The 20,588-nt window shown below is 43.1% G+C and overlaps 1 protein-coding gene across 1 annotated transcript in view; it reads left to right on the forward strand.

The window, feature by feature from the left end:
* HTR2A (5-hydroxytryptamine receptor 2A) overlaps positions 1-18,458 on the forward strand; it is a 62,382-nt gene extending 43,924 nt beyond the window's left edge. Inside the window, exon 3 of the mRNA XM_047756357.1 lies at positions 16,029-18,458. Within this exon, the coding sequence (XP_047612313.1) occupies positions 16,029-16,828 (800 nt within the window). The 3' untranslated portion in view covers positions 16,829-18,458. The remainder of the gene's footprint in view (positions 1-16,028) is intronic.
* Positions 18,459-20,588: the final 2,130 nt, after the last annotated feature.

The raw sequence follows: 20,588 nt of genomic DNA on the forward strand, positions 1-20,588 counted from the left end.
ACTCTCTTAGGAAAAGTCCCTCATTTTATGGAGTTCACATTCATGGAAAGCGATGAACAATAAACAAGCAAATAAATAGACCAACAAATACATTTTCACAAACTGACAAGTGCTATAAATAAAAAACATCAGGGGAGTTACTGCTGTGGCTCAGCCATTAACAAACCCGACTAGTATCCATGAGGACGTGGGTTCGATCCCTGGCCTCACTCAGTGGTTTAAGGATCTGGTGTTGCCATGAGCTGTGGTGTAGGTCACAGACGTGTCTCAGATCCCAAGCTGCTGTGGCTGTCATGTAGGCCAGCAGCTACAGCTCCAACTGGACCCCTAGCCTGGGAACGTCCATGTGCCACGAGGGTGGCCCTACAAAGACCAAAAAGAAAAAAAAGAGAGAAAGAAAGAAAATACATCAGGGAAATACAGAGTGACTCAGGCAGGGCGAGGAAGGGCGAATTTAGGTGAAGTTGTCAGGCAGGGACTCACTAAGAAGAGGGCATTAAAATTGATGCTGAATAATGAGAAGGAGCCAGCCACGGCACATGGAGGACGTGTTCTTGGCAGCGGAAACAGCAAGTCCTAAGTCCTAAGTGGAAGCCAGCCGATGGGGTTGAAAGATCAGAAAGACGCCAGTGCAGCTCAAGCAGTTCCTCAAGAAACAACGAGAGACAGAAGATGGGGAAGGAGATGGAGGCAGGACTGCATCCCTGAGGGCCTTGTAGCCAGAGTAAGGAGCTGGATGTTATTATTCTAAGTGCAAGGGGAGATCTCTGAAGGGTTTAAGGAAAGGGTTACACAGGGAAGGGCAGAAACAGTGAGAACAGTGAGGAAGCTCTTGCAATAATCCAGGTGTGAGTCTTAATGGGGGTGCAGAGATGGCAGTGGAGCTAGAGAAAGGTAGACAGATTTGGCCATAAAATACATGTTGGAGGTAGACTACATGAGTTTTCTGCAAACAGGGGATAATGAAAAGAATCGCTTTTAAGGAGTTCCCGTTGCGGCTCAGTGAGTTAAGGATCCGGTACTGCCATGCTTGTGGCATAAGTCACAGCTGAAGCTCCAATTCGACCCCTGACCCAGGAACTTCCATATGCAGCAAGTGCAGTCGTAAAAAGAATGACTCTTTAAGTCTTTGAGCTGTGCACTTGGATGGGAGGTAGTGCTATTAACTAGGATGGGAAAAGTGGAGAAAATTAGGGGGTGGGGAAGGATGCGATCCACAGGTCTATCGATTAAGGTTAGGGATGCCTGTTAAAGACACCTAAGTGGAGAGGCCAAGTCAGCAGCTAGATATGTGTCTATTGCTTATCCTAGACGTATCTGGGACTTGGAATAGGATGCTTTTATTGAAGAGCTCTGAGAATGAAGTCTAGTTATATCGGTGGTGACTCACTGCCCTTGGCTGGGGGTGTTGTTGGTTTTCTGCTTCTAACTCCTGTTTCTGTCCCTACCTCCTGGGTCTAAGTTCCCACATGACATCCGTGTGCATCTCAAGCTCTTTTACCAGTGAACAGTCATAATCCCTCACATTCAAAAAAGTATTCATTATAAAGTGAAAGCAATGAAAACACTAATGAAAAACACTCTGATGTAGTCAAAGGACCCCTAGCCTAGGGATTATAAGGCCAAGGTCCTAACAAAACATAAGGTACAAAGAAAATAAATCAGTCCTAGGCTTGACCCCTGGTTCATTCCTTTACTGACTGAAAAACCTAGAGCAAATCATGGAATATCTTAGAAATTCATTTTCTTCACCTGTAATATGGGGATAATAGTTCCTGCCTCATCTGTGCCTTATGAGGATGAAATTTGCTGACAGCTGTGGACATTTACACAGTGTCTACACTATCTATGATAGGCATCTATAAACTTGGGGGTTTTTTCTACTCTTTTTAATTAATATCTCTCTACCTTGGTTCATCAACTGCAAAAGAAAATGTTTCATTAGATGATCATTAAGCTCTATTGCAGCTCTTTAAAAAGCCATAAAATTATCCACTTGAAAACAACCAGATAGATTTCTTAGTTAAAGCCACTCTTTATCCTGATATTAGTGTTATTAGTGCATCCTTCCACAAGCCTAGGTCATATGTAGTCTGAGGAATATGCAGCGTTCAGGAGCAGATATTAGACCAAAGAAATGTCTCTCCGATTTCAGGATGGAAACACCTTTGAAGAAGTCAGAGTAAATGAAATCTTACTGAGTAGCAATTTTAGTATCACTTGCTGAAAATACAGTCCAAGAGAAATCAAAACTCAAAGCTCTTCATCTCAGGCTTCCCTCAACTGGATGGGAAGTTTGTAGGTCTGGGCCAACTGGCTTGATGAGTGGTAAAAGAGCGGGAAGCTGTAAAGAAGCTTCTACAATCCTAGCCACTCACAGAGAGAGTTGCTAAGACAGAGAGAAGATAAAGAATTTCAGCTCAGGTTAGAAAAGGGAGTCACTAGCTAGGATTTTCTGGGTCCTCCTTCTCTAGAGACACTCTCAGAACAAGATCTTATTCATGTGTGTGGCAGCAGCATTGAACCGAGTCCGGGGAGCAGGGTGCATCTGAATCCCATGCTTACTAAGAAAGACACGGCTTGATTAGAGGACTTAGGAACCAAAACAAAAATGTCTTTGAGCCTTGGGATAGAAAGTTTCAGGGACAGTGACCCAAAGAGCAAGGCCAAGAGGAGAAACCTATAGGAGATGAGAATAAAGAAAAATCTCCCCCCAAAAAACTTTTTAAACTCCAAACCCATGCTAAGCTAACTGAATAATGAACCATCAGCCTGGCCCACAGATCTGTTTTGTTTGACTTGCACAATGTGTTTATTTTCTTAACTGAACCTGATTGTCCTTAGACACCGTCCAGTTTACCAAGCAGCAGTCTCCCGTCATCTTCTACCCCAACACACATCTCGGTTATATGACTACACTAGTTCTGTATGCATTCAAGTTCACAGCTATTGGTATGCCATTTCCAGGTTGGCTCACGTTTTTCAATATTAAATATTTGAACACATGCTGACGGCAGGGATGGCAGAGAAGGAGGACAGTCACAGGGGAAAGAGGAAAAGGCCAAAATTGCCAGCATTGCCATCTTTGGAAGAAGCATCTCCTTGCCCCCAGCCCGATTACAGCAGCTACCATGTCAAGGGACATGGGTACCCGCCATAATCGTGGCTGCCCATCCCTTTCAACTTGCCTTTCTATATTTGGAGAAATTCCCAAGAGGCACAACTCAACTTCCCAGCCTTCCTTCTAGCTAGGACATTGGTTCATGGCCTTGGTTCCTCCCAAGAGTAGCCCCTTGGCAAAACTGTGACATAGAAAAGAGCAAAGTGAACAAATAGGATGTCTGTGCCAGCGTGGAGGTAACAGAGGTGCCAGGTCCCCAGTGGTTGCATAATTGAGTCCCTGGTAGAGAAGTGACAGGGACGAGGCAGGGGGCACTGGGGCGGAGTGGACAAGGAAAACAGCGGCAGTTTCCTTGTCGGACCACGTCTGTGGTGCAGTTTTACTCCTGGAATTTTAGCCCGGAGCCTAGCCTTCTCAAGAATAATTTGAACTACTCCATATCCTTTTATGAAACTTATTTTGTGCTAGATCAGCCCAAATCAGCTTCTATGCTTAAAACCAAATACCACAGCTGACTGAAAAAACAATGAGAGATCCATCTTTGAGAACATTTCATTGGAGCTGCCTTGGGAGAAAGCTACTGGCACTAATTTCCACAAACCCCAACCTGTGTGAAAGAAGCCCTCGATTTCATCAGGCCCTTGTTCCCACAGAGGAAGTAAGCGCATGGTAAAAAATCCCTTTTTGATCCTGGCTCTGTGAATCCCAACGTGGACTTTCTATAGTACTATCCTATTGCACACCCATTACTCAGTGCTCCTGGCAGTTGACTTAATTGGTACCATCCACATAAGAGGTCATTACATTTTCACCCTTTGCTACTTGGTCAGTTGGGGAAAATGATAGCTCTGAGGAGTGCTTTATCAGCTGGGAGACAGTCTTGCTCTCCAAGCCTCTCCCGGGGACTGATAAATTGGTTCCCTAGTCACAGACCTATGCAAAGGACGCAAGCAAGACACAAACTTTAAGCTAAGCTATAAGGATGACAACAAGCTGGTTTTCAGTTCTGGTGGAGCCAAACAAAGGATGTAGGTGACTTCAGCTACGACAGGGATTTTAAGACAGCAATGAAGGACCCTGCACATTAAGAAAAACTGTCAAACATTCTCCTCTATGATTTCTGTCTGGTATGCAATTCTGTATTTACTACCAATGGTATAGCAATTCTCACTTATATTCCTCCTGAGAATCTTTTAATGAGGATGCTATTAAATAATCCCCCATTTTATGGGAGAAAAGCTCAGGTGGATTAAGAAAGGGAGCCAGGGAGGAGGAGGCCGGGGAGATTGGGATGACTGGAGAAAAAGCAGTGCTCAGCACAAGCTTGTGTTATACAATCTTTTGACATGATGCTGCCTAGCAGAACGATCAGACAGGATTTTTCTTGATTGCATTATTGCAACAATTTGATTGTTTTTCTGCATACATCTCTGTATGCTCTTCCTCCTCAGTCTTAATTTGGATGGGTGAGTTCACGAATGACAGCTAAAAGTCTGGAAGTATAGTGATTATACACTCAAGCTCCTTCCTCTCAGATTCCTAAAGTATGTAGTTCACTGTATGTTCACCTAATATTTGATTACCAGATGAGTGACTGAAACAGATTGCTGTCACACAGAGGGGACCTGCTTGATGCCTCTGAGAAGCATGTATGCTTGCTCCCAAGTTCACAGTTGCATGCCAGACACAGCTGAACTCAGCCCCAGCAAGGTGGGCTGTACTACAGCCCTGGATGTACAACAATCATATACCTTTCTCCTTGCCTTTGAACCTGAACCCTGCCCAGAGTATATTCACCCACAAGACCCGGCTCAGCCATCCCATCTTCTACACAGCCCTTTCCCAGAGACAAAACCCACAGTGATAATCACATTCTGACATCAAGTGTTTGTCCTTGTCACCTATTTCCCCTCTTGACTTCATTCTCTCTTGCGTTGTTGTCTGTCTCTTTGTTTGTTTGTTCTATTTTGTCTTTTTATGTTCCTGGGCTAGGGATTAAACCTATACCACAGCAATGACAACACCGGATCTTTAACCCCTAGGCCCCCAGGGAACTTTGCACTGCTGTCTTTCTAAGTCACCTGTGTATATTTCATTTTCCTGACAAAATCTTAGGCTTCGAGAAGCTTCTCAAAAGTCTTCTGGGATACCCGCAGAGTCTAGCATAGTGCCAAGTAAATTCTAATCATGGGATCCTAATTCAGACACATCACCTCACGGTTTTCTCACCAGCCCCCTAGAGATAAATTAGGGAAGGCCTCTTTTTATTATCTCCACCTGACAGAGGGAGGCTTTAAAATTAAGCAGATCAAGGTCCCCCAGCCAGCAATGGACAGAGTCAGATGCAAACGTGCATCTTTTGATGCCCGACTCTGTGCTTTCCTGACTATATGTTGTTCTAGTTTCTTAGTGCATACCTGTTTTTTTTTTCCAATGCTATTTCTTTCTTTCCTTTTCAGATTCTTTTCCCATACAGATTATCACAGGACCAAACCCGTTTAACGGACTTGAAAGAGCTTTGAGAAAACCAACAGCCCTAGATCTAGGTTGTGAGTCAGAACAGACAGGAATAAACCCTGGTCTCCTGATTCTCCTGCAGGTGCTGCATTTGACAGCCATCTTTCTCCCTTGTGATTTTAGCTGTTAAGGTGGTCAGCTCATGTGCTGTTTCATCCTCTCTGCAGTTCTCTCAGAAGCGTATACACATTATTACACAGACTTTCCCTTTCCCTCTTTCTACCCTTTGTAGCTAATTGACTGCCTCCTTGACTGTGTCCTCCCAGCAAAAATGAAGGAAACCATTATGAAACAATCCAATAAATGCAAATGGTAGATATAAAATTTATTATAATCCACATTTATGATTCCCTATCATTTCTCTCCCGCTCACTCATTTGCTCACCAATCCCAAAGCATCTACTAAGCCCCCAGTATGAGCAGAGCTGCATGAGATGCTGGAGGGGTTTGCAATAAGTAAAAAGATAATCTATCCCTGCCATTACTGAGATTATCATCTCATGGTTGAAATGACATTTCTAGAGAAAAATTCTAAGCTATTAGAAGTGCAAATTAGCTCAGTATAAATTATTTATGGGGTTATGCAGGCCTATACAGTAAGGAAAGGAGATCTAATTATAGAGAGAAATAGTTCGGGGAAGACCTCATATAGGGCATGTCTTGAAGAACGATGTCATGAGATGTGTCTCAAAAGAGTTGTAGGATATGGGAGTTTTCATGGTGGCTCAGCAGGTTAAGAACCTGACATAGAGTCCGCAAGGATATGGGTTCAATCTCTGGCCTTGCTCAGTGGATTAAGGGTCCAGCATTGCCACAGCTGCGGCACAGGTCGCAGATGCGGCTTAGATCTGGTGTTGCCGTGGCTGTGGTGTTGACCAGCAACTGTAACTCCAATTCAACCCCTAGCCCGGTGACTTCCATAAGCCGCAGGTTCATGTGGTCTGGGGCCATCATCTCCATCTGCAGCCTCTAAACCACCCCCAGATAATCATACAAAGTCAAAACAGGTTGCCTTGCTCCCCCCACCCATCCGGCTGCCACCCCTAGCTCCTGTTGCAGATAAATTCTGGAGCCCCCAGGGGTTGGACGAGCATTTCAGGGGAGGTGATGGTATCAGAACTGGTCCAGGGCAAAATGGAGAAGCGAGTCTGTACCTCCCAGTCACTAAGTGATGTGCACCTTCCCCCATGGTGCTCAAGGCAACCCATCATGCCACAGACACCACATCTCTGATCTGCATCCCTGGGCTGTGCTCTGTGTCCCTCTCCTATGATGAGCTTCTTTCAGAGGCCCATGCCCCCAAGAGTCTCCCCTACTGTGCATCTCTGCACCTCTGCAACTTGAGCTTGGAATAATTAATCATTAACCTTCTGAAGTATTACAGGGACAGGAACAGGGACCCCTCACTCTAATAGTAGACACTGAGTGCACCAAGCACGCCATGGGGAAAAGAGTGGGCAGATCTCAGAAGCTCCTCAAGTCACACTATGTGATTGGCTGCAAAGTCAAGCTCAATGTAACACCCTCCTGAAGAGTTCAAGACATAAATTAGACCGAGAACCCACATGGCTATGTCACAATTGAGAAAGTTGAATAATGACAAAATCACAGAGACCTTGCAGGGTGGGCTCTGCAAGGGCTCTCATCATTGGTAATGGCTTGAACATCAGGGACGCTGTGGTTTTTCATGATGACAAATGTGGTGCTTTGGGAAGCTGAGGATGAGAGAGGCTGGGGGAAGAACGGACCAGCTGTTGGCCTGGATTATGCAGGTACCTGCTGCAAGCTCACTCTCCAGACACCGTAACTGTTTCTACACACACCTTCTAGACCCAAGCCTGAAAGGAGATGTCACATGTGAGATTCATTCTCTAAGCTTTCAGAAGGAATTACTCCAAAAGGTGCTCCCTTTATTTATTTACTTGTGCCACACCCATAGCATATGGAAGTTCCCAGGCCAAGGATAGAATCCGAGCCACAGCTGCAACCTACATCACAGCTGCAGCAGCAAAGATCTTTAACCCACTGTTCTGGGCCAGGGACCTAACCTGAGCAGCCACAGAGGCAACACCAAATCTTAATCCACTGCACCACAGGCAGAATTCCCCAAATCTACCCCCTTTAAAATGTTTAAAACAAATGAGGAAGTTCCCTTCGTGGCTCAGCGGTTAATGAACCCAACCAGGATCCATGAGGATGCAGGTTCAATACTTGGCCTCGCTCAGTGGGTTAAGGATCTGGCGTCATCCTGAGCTGTGGTGTAGGTCTCAGACGCAGCTCAGATCCTGCATTGCTGTGGCTATGCTGTAGGCTGGCAGCTGCAGCTCCAGTTCAACCCCTAGGCTGAGAACTTCCATATGCCATGGGTATGGCCCTAAAAAAAGCAAAAAAAAAAAGAAGAAGAAGAAGAAGATAGGATGGAGTTCTTTAAACTTAGGTTCAGTCATGTTGGGCAGAGATGAATTTTTTGGTAAATAACCTCTGCTCATGAACACCTTGCTAAATACACAGTCTAGAAAAGAACACTTTTCCATCGATGTGTGATATCTGCTTATTAGAGGGGACAAATTGAATGAAATAATTGGAGAAGTTGTGATTCCAACAACAAAACACGGCTCTGATAATTTATTGAAATTCCATCGTATCATTCTGATTCTATTTGTGCTTCATGATGTATTGTCAGGGGAAGAAGGTGTGAGCGGGCATCCATCCACCTGGGACAAGAGACCTGGGTGGGATTTCAAGTGTCCCAGGGACAACCCACATTTGACAAGTCAGAAGCCAGTCTCTTTACCTTTCAGTGCAAGAGAGTCACCTCAAAAGTACACCCTCTGGGCTATGAAACACAACGGAAAAGGAGTCAGTGTCAGACAAGCAAGAGGTCGCCAGGACATGATGCTGAGGCCACCCACTTGGGCAGTGACCGCACAACTGCTTGTACCGCACAGAGAGATTGAGCCTTTCTCCCAAGTATCGCATATGGAATCACGCAGAACACAAGGTTTAAAGGCTTCTTAGAGATTTAGCCATAACGGGGGAAGATTTGAAACAAAGACTTGGGGCTTAACACAATAACCTCACTCAAAACTCCCTGCCACCCGGACAACTCCTGCCCAAGATGATGGGGCAGCGACAAAGGGCAGGGTTCTGGTCCTTTCCATCTACCCTCCACACTGCTTCGCGGTTTGCTGCGGAAAGTGAACCTGAGCCTGTTGGGAAATTAACAGGTTTATTTAATGAAGACAAAGGGCAGAACTGGAAAGCTTTGCTTGATTTGGTTTCATTTCAAAATAAGCAAATTTTACTATACTTTCAATCCTATATGTTTCAAGTTCTCAATGCTGGTCGTAGGTTAGGATCCCACCTGGCTATTCTTTTGTTTTAATAATAATGTCCCTGTGGGGCCTGAGCATTAGCATTTTTTAAAATACTAATATCTGAACTTCTGGGAACGGAGCCCAGACAATGGAATTTTCAAAAACTCTCCAGGTAATTCTAATAAGCAGCCAAAGTTGAGAATCACACTTTATAAAAAAGAAACTAGGTGTCGATTATAATAAGGGTTTTAGTTTTGAAATATCTGTCTGGCCTCAAAGAATAATGGCTCACTAGAGGAAATTTCCACTTTCCTGGAAGAAAAAGAAAGGATGAAAGGATGAAAAAGAAAGTATCAATGCATAGAGAATCACTGGGGACTCTGTGTGTGTGTGTACTTGTGTGTGTGTGTGTATATACCTGTGTGTGTGTCTGTGTGTGTGCCTGTGTGTGTGTGTCTGTGTGTGTGCCTGTGTGCGCGTCTACATTCTGTAGGTAGGGTGTTGATATAATTAAGGAGTTACTAACAGCCTTAGGAGCAGAAACGTTTCTGATGATCTGATAAAGGCTCTCTTTTCTCCAAAACAATGAACATAATATACGGATTTTTCCGATTTTAAGACTATCACCATCTTCCTAAAACCAAGGTTATGGAGCTCTGATACGCATAGACTATATGTGTGAAAGCACTTTGAAATGTTGTGATTTATTATTAGAGCTATTCAGAATTAATCTAAGAAGAAACATAAAATTTCTTGAGTAACTGACACAAGTATCCAGCTTCCTCTGTTATGTACACTTGTTTGTCAGCAGCCCACAGATGGTAAGGAATTCAGCCACTCTTCAGCTAACTCAGAGCTCACATTGTTTTTTTCTTTTGGCTTGGTTTTTGCTTTCTTTTCTTTTTCTTTTTCTTTTTTTTTTTTATAGGGCCACACCCATGGCATATGGAAGTTCCCAGCATAGGGGTCGAGTCAGAGCTACAGCTGCTGGCCTCCACCACAGCCTCAGCAACTCAGATCCAAGCTATGTCTTCGACCTCCACCGTAGCTCAGGGCAACACTGGATCCTTAACCCACTGGGCGAGGCCAGGGATCTAACTTGAATCCTCATGGATACTAGTTGGGTTCGTAACCTGCTGAGTCACAACTCCTGTTTTCATTTTTTAAAGTTTCATCGGTGTGAAGTGTAGTTTATCGTTTCTGATGTGCAACAAAGTGATTCAGTTATACATATACACACATCCATTCTCTGGCAGGTTCTTTTCCCACAAAGATCATCACAGAATATTGGTAGAGTTCCCTGTGCTACACAGCAGGTCCCCAGAGGCCCGTCACTCCATATATCTGAGTGTGCATAGTCCCAGCCCCCTAGTCTATCCCTTCCCCACCACCTGTCCCCTTTGGTAACATGAGTTCACATTGTGTCAGTGGGATGGTGAGTCCCAGCCCCAGCTGGCCTATATATTCAATCTCTTTCTCCCTGCAGAAAGGTGACCAGCCTGCAGTAGTCATTTGTCATGCTTTCTGTCAAGCTGCTAGTACATCCATTTTTATAACTTGAAAAAAATTCAGCATGTGTTAAAATGCAAAGGAAAAGTAGTCCTTTCAGGGGAAATGAAACTTTTGAACCAAACTTTTGTCTTTTTCACAGGAGCCCAGAAGTATTTTCTTTCCACCTCCTACCTGAACGGAGGCCTTGAGGTTTGGCACTGGTTCCCTAGCAGAGGGTCCCTACCTAGGAAAGCAACTTTCTTAGTTCCCAAGGAAAACACTGTGTCAGAACACTGCCTTCAGTTTCAAGACACTGAAGTGTAAAAATCTAGGGTTAAACATAAGCCTGCTTCAGAGCTCTCGTCGTGCTTCAGCAAAAACAAATCTGGCTAGTATCCATGAGGATGCAGGTTCAATCCCCGGCCTCACTCAGTGGGTTAAGGATACGATGGTACCGTGAGCTGTGGCGTAGGTCTCAGACACAGCTCACATCGTGAGTTGCTGTGGCTGTGGTGCAGGCAGGCAGCTATAGCTCCGACTGGACCCCTAGCCTGGGAACCTCCATATGCCGCGGGTGCAGCCCTAAAAAGACAAAAAAATTTAAAAAATTTTAAAATAAGCCTGCTTTTCACAGCCAGTGCTGCAGAGTTAGAGCTATTTACCTTGATTGTGGTTAAGATGTTAACCAGAGGTGCAGACTTTATATACCAGGCGTAAGCAGGGCTACCCTAGAAGAAAGACACCAGCCAACCCCTGGTTTTCCTGTTCATTTCCTTGTCTTAGTCTTAATGAAAAGAAATTAAAATGAACATGGAAGAGCTCATACTGATACTAAATTTTGACTGCTGTTTTCCATGCCTCAGAAAAAAAAATATTCAACAAAATGCAGAGTCATGCAGCTTAAGCTACTCTCTGTTCATAAAGGAAAATGCTTTATATGCAGAAATTTCAAGTGAGAGGTGATCTCAGGTCTCCAAAAGCAGCTATTATCAAACAAAGCAACCAGAAAATGAATGCCCTGGTGACGGCTGGGACCACAGTCTTGGCTCTCAGCCAGCATTTTCATCTCTCTTGGTGGGAGCATGGTTTTGAACTGCTTATTATATCCACCAGGCTTGTCTAAGTGCGCTACTTCTTTGACGTCAAATCCCCCCTTTCTTTTACAGAGTATTGCTTTCACTCTCTCATTCTTCTTTCCCTAAACCCTTGCTTACCATCTACTCTGAGTGAAGCACTGAATAAAATGGTATATGAGAGGATTCAAGATATTTTTGTCATATATAAAGACGAATGAGCCATTTAAAGACCACATCAGGAGTTCCCATCATGGCTCAGCGGAAACAAATCTGACTAGCATCCATGAGGATGCAAGTTTGATCCCTGGCCTCACTCAGTGGGTTAAGGATCCAGCGTTGCCCTGGGCTGTGGTGTAGGTCACAGACGAAGCTCAGATCCCGCACGGCTGTGGCTGTGGTGTAGGCCGGCAGCTACAGCTTCGTGTGGACCCCTAGCCTGGGAACCTCCATATGCCGCAGGTTCGGCCCTAAAAAGATAAATAAATACATACCTATATACATAAATACCTAATCATTGGATTCTGCCCCTTCCAACCAAGGTCCCCCTTGCAGATGGCTTGTCCTCTTGTTCCAGCCACTTTAAAGTGGCTCTCCATCCTAGGAAGCTCATGAAGGAATCTCTGCTTCAGTCAAGTGGCTGCATCAACCATCCCTTTCCCTCCCTGACCTTTCATTTGGAGAGGTGTGTGTGTGTGTGTGTGTGTGTGTGTATGTGTGTGTGTGTGTGTGCGCGTGCACACGCATGTGAACACTCATGCACGCACACAACCATCTTCTTCTCAAACAAGGACATGCATCTGAACTCCAAATGAATTGAAGATTTTGGTGTCTGGGGTAATCCTATATTCTAGTTAACTGAGAACTGCCACTTCTGTAAATTACCAGGTGACAAACAAATAGGGCAAAAGGCTCTCGAGGAGGTGACTTCCTTTGTATTAATCAGGAAAATGCACACCCAAGAGGTGCATAACAAAAATCACCCACTTTTTTTGGACAGTTGATATTTTGTTTATCATGACTAATCGTAATGGCTGTAATTCATCACATTAGAAAAGCAATCCACAGTTCGAGCTGCACGAAATTAAAATTGATTTAGACCCTTTGTCACCCTGACCGAAGATAATAATTACATCATTATTTATTAACAGTAGACTAGCCAATAGCCAAAAGTCTTTTTAACTTCTTTTGATTTAAGATCTATCATAGGTTAAAGTCTAGCATATACAAGCAAAGCCAAATAGAACAAAACTAGAGAAAAATCAAGTGAATGCATTTGATCTGAATAACCCTGCAAAGAAAGCTAACCTCATGATGACCCACCACTGGTAGAACATGCGTTCTTCACTAAGCACTGTCTTAGGTGCTTTATATATTTGATCCCTTTTATCCTCACCACGTCCAGGGAGGCAAGTAGGTGGCATCTGTTCTAATTAATGAACAAGTACTTTAAATCATGCAGGTGAGTACCCGGAACACCTTTCACGGATAATACGTTCCAACACTTAGAAAAACAAAACGTTCTTCTTAGAAACCATGCGTTAACTTTTACAGTCAAAGTATTTTGAAGGAAAAGCACAACTGGGCTGTATCCAGCATCTCGAGAGGATGTTCCTCTCAGAACCACATTTCTCCCGTCTCTTCTTGGCCCACAGAACGTTCCCAGAAAAGGGCCAGGGACAGAGAGGAAGGAAGGAAATGAAGAGTCATTAGCCATGCTGAGTAGTGTCCTTAAGAACAGCTCTGATGTCATTGATCTCCGCCTTCCAAGAATCCTGGGATGGCCTTGCCTAGACAAGTGACAGATATCCTCAGTTCAGTCTGTGGAGATCATGGCAAATGTCACTGAGGAAGATTTGTGTTAGGCATTACATTAACTCAAGCTAATGTGCCGCCCGCTTTGCAAGCAAGTGAGGTGCCGTGAGGTTAGGACAGTCCGATCCATGGTTGGATGGAGATGAACTCTCTTCTGAGTATGCAGAAGTTAGGTACAGAATCTCAAAAGAAGTGTTTCCATGGATGGCAAGAACCAAACTATAGTAGCTCCTGACTCTAGAATAAGTCTGTGTTCTTGGCTGGATGGTGACCACTTACTAGATTTTAAAGGATGGTTCAGGAGTTCCTGGTGTCCATGAGGATGCAGGTTTGATCCCTGGGCCCGCACAGTGGATTAAGGATCCAGCATTACCATGAGCTGTGGTGTAGGTAGCAGATGAGGCTCAGATCTGGCATTGCTGTGGCTGTGGCGTAGGCCGGCAGCTCCAGCTCCAATTTGACCCCTACCCAGGAACTTCCATATGCCACAGGTGTGGCCATAAATAAATACAGCATGGCCTAGAAGCAGGACCAGGACACAGCCTGTTCTACAGTTCTGAAGGAGCTGAAAACATAGGCAGGAGTTGGAAAGGAACTTGGCAGACTTTCTCCCAGGGCACCCCTTCCAGAAGGAAGCGACCTTACACTAAGTTACACAGAGTATCAGATTCAGGCTTCTTCTCCTTTCCCCATCATCCTGATCCTTCCTTTATGGCCATCACATGACTGCCTCAGCCTGACCAGTCCCAGGCCAGTAGAGGAAGCCATTCCCGCTTCCTCCAAACTGTAGAGTGGTGGTGGCAGACCCTGGTCCTGTCATCAGGAGGGAGAAATGAGCATGATTAGAGGCCACCTGTTGCCCTTATTGGTTCTGCTCCCATCTCCGCCTAAGCCTAAGAGCTTTACAGTGTCCCCAGATTGAAGTGACAATGACCATGGACACATGTTCCCACCTGCTTGCCTAGGTATGTGCCCAAATCTTGTATTTGGCAATAAGAAAAAAATCTGTATCTGCTTATTTTTTGTAATCTACCCTTATGAATGCTCTACCACAAAAAATACATAATGATGTTTATGGGACATTGGAAATGTGACCACCAATGCTGTATTTAATGATATTAAGGGGATATATTAAAGTTATATTTAGGAGTGGGAATGGTATTGTGATAATATTAGGTTTCTTAAGAGTGCATAGCTTTTGTATATACATATTAAAATATTTACAGATCAAATGATATGATGTCCAGGACTTGTTTCAAAATAACATGGGAAGGTTGCAGCGGTGGGGGTAAAGGTGAAACAAAATTGGCCTCGAGTTGATCATTGTTGAAGCTGGGCAATGGGTTCATTGTGCTGGATCTTGTTTTGATTTGTGCTGTTTGCATATGTTAGAATTTTTCCATAATAAAAAGCCTTTTTTAAAAGACTCAAGATTGGTTAAAATTATTTTAAATTCACATGGAAATCATATTTTTCAAAAATACTTTAAAATGGGTGCAATTTTATGATTTAATTTAAATGGAGTAAGATTTAAAACTACACAGAAAATATTGTGCGTACATATATATATTTACATATGCATGTAAGTCAAGGAAAATTAAATTATGGTTGTTCCTAACAGGCAAGAATACATGTTGTTTTTCTTTATTCACGGTTATTTTTTTCCATTTTCCAAAGTTTCTAGAAAGAAAATGTTTTTCATTTTATAAAGTTATTTTTGTAAACCATGCTCATGATAGGTAAGGGGAAAAAAAGAGTTACAGAATTGCTCCTGAAATAATATCTGAATTTGTATTTAAATGTGTATGCATGATGTGTGTGTATACCTAAAATAAACATCATGGGAGTTCCCACTGTGGCAAGACAGGATCAGCAGCATCTCTGCAGTGCCAGGACACAGGTTCAGTCCCTGGCCGGCCCCCAGCACAGTGGGTTGAAGGATCCAGCCTTGCTGCAACTGAGGCTCAGATCTGATCCCTTGGCCAGGAACTCCATATGCTGCAGGGCAGCCAAAAAAAAGAAAAAGAAAATAAACATCACCAAATTGTTAATGATAACTATTTCTGGGCGATGGCATCACTGGTCATTTTTATTTTTGTTTCTTTGTCTCTTTATGTTCCTTCTTCAATTACTAAGTATAATGTTATAATCAGGAAAACAGCATGAAAAAATAAAGTTGTATTTCTGTCTAAGCAAAGGATTGTCTATATAAGGCAATATAAACATATAAGGAACTATATAATATACACTTATAAAAAGGTTAAGTCCAGGAGTTCCCGTCGTGGCGCAGTGGTTAACAAATCCGACTAGGAACCATGAGGTTGCGGGTTCGGTCCCTGCCCTTGCTCAGTGGGTTAACGATCCGGCGTTGCCAGGAGCTGTGGTGTAGGTTGCAGACGCGGCTCAGATCCCACGTTGCTGTGGCTCTGGTGTAGGCCAGTGGCTACAGCTCCAATTTGACCCCTAGCCTGGGACCCTCCATATGCTGCGGGAGCGGCCCAAAGAAATAGCAAAAAGACAAAAAAAAAAAAAAGGTTAAGCCCAAGGGAATCTTAATCCTCTTTGGAAGTGTATGTTAAGCTTTGAAACAAGGCCGACACGAGATCCTTTCAAGAGCCACCATGACGCAGTGATGCTCTTGCCTTGATACACCCACTCCCTTAATAATCGTGTGTCACTTTCTGTCCAATCCAGGTATCTCCATGCCAATCCCTGTCTTTGGGCTCCAGGATGATTCCAAGGTCTTCAAGGAAGGGAGCTGCTTACTTGCCGATGATAACTTTGTCCTGATTGGCTCTTTTGTGTCATTTTTCATTCCCTTAACCATCATGGTGATCACCTACTTTCTAACCATCAAGTCACTCCAGAAAGAAGCTACTTTGTGTGTGAGTGATCTTGGGACACGGGCCAAATTAGCTTCTTTCAGCTTCCTCCCTCAGAGCTCCCTGTCTTCCGAAAAGCTCTTCCAGCGGTCCATCCACAGGGAGCCAGGCTCCTACGGCAGGAGGACTATGCAGTCCATCAGCAACGAGCAGAAGGCGTGCAAGGTGCTGGGCATAGTCTTCTTTCTGTTCGTGGTGATGTGGTGCCCCTTCTTCATCACCAACATCATGGCCGTCATCTGCAAAGAGTCCTGCAACGAGGATGTCATCGGAGCCCTGCTCAACGTGTTCGTTTGGATCGGTTACCTCTCCTCAGCCGTCAACCCGCTAGTGTACACACTGTTCAATAAGACCTACAGGTCGGCCTTTTCCAGGTATATTCAGTGTCAGTACAAGGAAAATAAAAAACCACTGCAGTTAATTCTAGTGAACACCATACCGGCCTTGGCCTACAAGTCTAGTCAACTCCAAACGGGACAAAAAGAGAATTCAAAGCAAGAGGACAAGGCCACAGAAAACGACTGCACTATGGTTGCTCTAGGAAAACAACATTCAGAAGATGCTCCTGCAGACAATAGCAACACAGTGAACGAAAAGGTTAGCTGTGTATGATGGAGTGGTTGCCATAGCAACCGTGGAGGGCCCACTGAGCGAGTTTTCCCCTATCTGGGGGGAGGGGGGGGAAGAAGGAAAGAAAGAAAGAAAGCAAAACAGGGAGACTGGAAAAAACTAGGCTAGTCTAGTGGAAGCAACAAGAGAATCTATGTGCTTCATTTTATTCCGTCAATGAAAAGCAGGGTTCAGTGCCACAAAATGTGCGCTCCAAAACTATTCTGACAGCATTTCAGCTGTGAGCTTTATGATACTGTTTTTAACACTGTAAATGTTATGTCCTTAAAATAATTAGCTTTTATTGTATAATTACAATGAGGCCATAAATAAATCTAGATTAACTTTTGTTTTCAAGTGGAAACCTTGCTGCTGTGTTGTTAATGGCCAGCATGAGACGGTTGCCTATTGCTGTAAATAAAAATCGCTCTAACTTGTGAAACACTGGTTGACTATGATGACCTCTCGAATAAAGTAAAATCTTCTGTGAAACTCACCACGATGCATATCTTGAACACGACAACAACAAAAAGACACTAAGGACAGTGTTATGAGATCTGCATTGCTAAGATGCTTAAAGGAAATACTTGACAACGTTTTCATTCCTGCTTTTTCATGGATGCCACTTTGAAATATTCACAAGGTTGCTGGCATTTGCTGCATTTCAAGTTCATCCTCCTGAGAAGCGAAAAAGAGTTTAAATGCTATGAAATAACTATTGGCTGCTTTCTCTTCTACTACTTGTGCTTTATTCTGAATTTCCAACGTGGTCTTGTTTAGTGTTTGCTCTAGTAGGTAAACAATCAAAAGGATAACCAAACACTTACCAAATGCATTCCTAGAATTTGCTTCTCCTAAACAGCACCAGAGAAGTGTCTGGTAACTTGCTCTTTAACGACTGCATTTTTGCATGCGCTCCTCTGAGCTGTAAGCAGTATTGATGTAACTGGGACAGGATTGAGGAATAAACTCAGGTTTGCGGCTACTAACAGCAGTAGAGTCTTAGGACATGTCTTAAAAAATGCAGATCACCCACCTGTTGGCACCCATTAGGTAAAGTGAGGCTCCAAATCCATCGATATTATTTATTAAAACTATTCAGCTTTGGACTCACAATCCTCTCCTGAATGTATACTGTGGAGAAAGAAATGTCCAAGGTACTACATATATAAAAATAATTGAAAGAAGATCTTTGCCTTTAAAGAAAGTGACCTAATTTGAATGGTCCTCACCAAAAATAGTAAATCACTGACTTATTTTGAGAATCAGTTCAATTTATTTCCTTCTCACCTGGTTCAGAAACAGGTGTGTTTCACCTCTGAGGGTAGTTTTCTCAGTAAGTTTCCGGACTGACTGCCAACAAATACCAACCAACCAAAGGTGGGAGGGTGACCCGAAGGTCAGTTTTGCAATTAGTTTAGGAATATGCACTTAACCTGGACCCCAACTATGACTACCAAGGTTTTGAGCAAATTTTTTGTTTCACTTTCCTAAAAACAAACTTAGGTATTACTCACTGATGCTGGACCCCCCCCACACTGGAAAAAGCTGTGAGAGAATATTTTGCAGAAATGGCTTAGCAATTAACGAACCCGAATAGCATCCATGAGGTTGTGGGTTCAGTCCCTGGCCTCACTCAGTGGGTTAAGGATCTGGTGTTGCCGTGAGCTGTGCTGTAGGTCGCAGACGTGGCTTGGATCTGGCGTTGCTATGGCTGGGGTGCAGGCCCTCGGCTACAGCTCCGTTTGGACCCTTAGCCTGGGAACCTCCATATGGCATGGGTGAGGCCCTAAAAAAAGGGGGAAAAAAGAATATTTTGCTGAAAATTTGTTAAAGAGACAGAAATTAACAGCAGTTAATTCACCTTGATGTTATATTACTCTAGGTTAAATTGCACATTCCTATTCAATAGATATTAGAGATGTGATTACAATACTGAAGTGTTTCTATTGAAGGAGAAATGGTTTTTTTCCTCTATACCCTTTTAAAAAATTATGTCCTTGAAAACTAAATGTGGGAGATACCATTGTATAATGTGGAAACGCATTAGGGCTATCCTAATTAGGTTCTTTTAGGTACATTGAAAGGTGTTTTTTTCAAAGCTAGAATTTATAGTAAGCCACTGGTGTCTCAGCTGCATTTGAACTGAACTATCTTAATGATTACTCCGTGCTAACAGATAAAAATGCAAATGTTTAAAAGTCTCTGCTCTAATGTATCTTGCCTTAGTTTATAACTCTGCACATCTCATTATATATTAAAGACCACAGCGTCTACACTCCTATACTCAATCTTGATCAGAATGAACATAAATACTGCCTGATGTCTTTTGACTACATATATATTACAAATGTGTGTGTTTTTTCTCTCCGTCACTTTCAAGTGTATATAGACAAACCTGTATCTGTATACTTGTACAGACATGGTCCCATGCACTTTATTCAATATTTATATATTTATATGGAGGAAAAGCAAGAGTCATTGATGAAAATACGTGGTATATACACCTGTGTGCATGTTTGTATCATGTCAATTTAAATGTGAATTTCCTGTTCTAATGTTTCTATGACCTTCCATTGCTGTCAAAGCAGATTAAAATGTAACAGAGGTGTCAGCTCTTTAAATAAACTGGAAGTTGACCTAATTTTGTGGGACGACTTTAACACAGTTCTATAAGGGGGTGGGGGGAACCATGCTCCTTATATGTGGTTGATTGATGCTAAATAAAATGGTACCTTTGGGCTTCTTGTTTAGTCTGGGGACTTTCTGACTACTAAAGCTTTTTAAATGCACCCCTCACCCCAGTGAAATACAGTCCTTGACTAATTTATGGATCTGAGATTAAAGGACTCACTCCTAGTTTATATTATTAAAATAGAGTGACCAACTTTATTCTACGTTAAGTTGAACGGTAGATTCTTCTACATTTAAAGAAAAGAATTAAGTGCCATCTTTAGGGAACACGCTCAGTTTAAAGCACTTAATCTACTTTAGCACAGCACCATCTCATGGTCATTTTTGAAACTGCTACCATAGCCAAATGGAACTAAGTTACTGTACTGCTTTTGGCAAAGGGTGCTTCTTCCATTTGTGCATCAATGAAACATATTTATATAAAGTGTTAAGTTATTCTGTGCCATATGTAACAAATACAGGGAAGATTATTTTGTGTCATGATTTTAATCAAGGCTATTCTAAAGGATTTCAAGAAAGAATGAATAATTGTAAATAAAATATACTCAAAAATAAATGCAATTTTGTGAATCTATGGCTATGTCTGCTAAAAAGAGGTCCCCGAAACCTCCCGGGTCATCAAGCTGGGAACTCCAGGTATCATCCAGTTATTTTGAGAGTACAGAGCCAATGCTTCTGGAGCTTGGTCACAGAGCTAGGACCCACCAGGCTGAGTTCGATGTATGGTCAGGATTCAGTTTCTGGTTATCTGTAGCAGCCAAGTGCTCCATGTTCGATCACAATGTCTGGTTCCACCTGTGGGTACACATGTACAGGTGTACCTGAAGACACCAACAGGACACACATACACACTTTCACAGGAGCTAGTTTCAGGAATTAAAGTAAACCAAGAAAACACCATATCCTTGAATAAGCTGGAAAGTTGCCCTGATTCATCATTTCACCTGCAAGTGTAGGTGAATGGAAACAGGGAGGGGAGGTATCCTTGCCAGGTGTTTACAGCTCCCTGTACTGAGTGCATATCACATGCCAGGCATTAAGCTGGTTCGCTTGACTTGCTTTACCTGAT

This window comes from Phacochoerus africanus, chromosome 13 (genome assembly GCF_016906955.1).
Source record: "Phacochoerus africanus isolate WHEZ1 chromosome 13, ROS_Pafr_v1, whole genome shotgun sequence".
Lineage (NCBI taxonomy): Eukaryota > Metazoa > Chordata > Mammalia > Artiodactyla > Suidae > Phacochoerus > Phacochoerus africanus.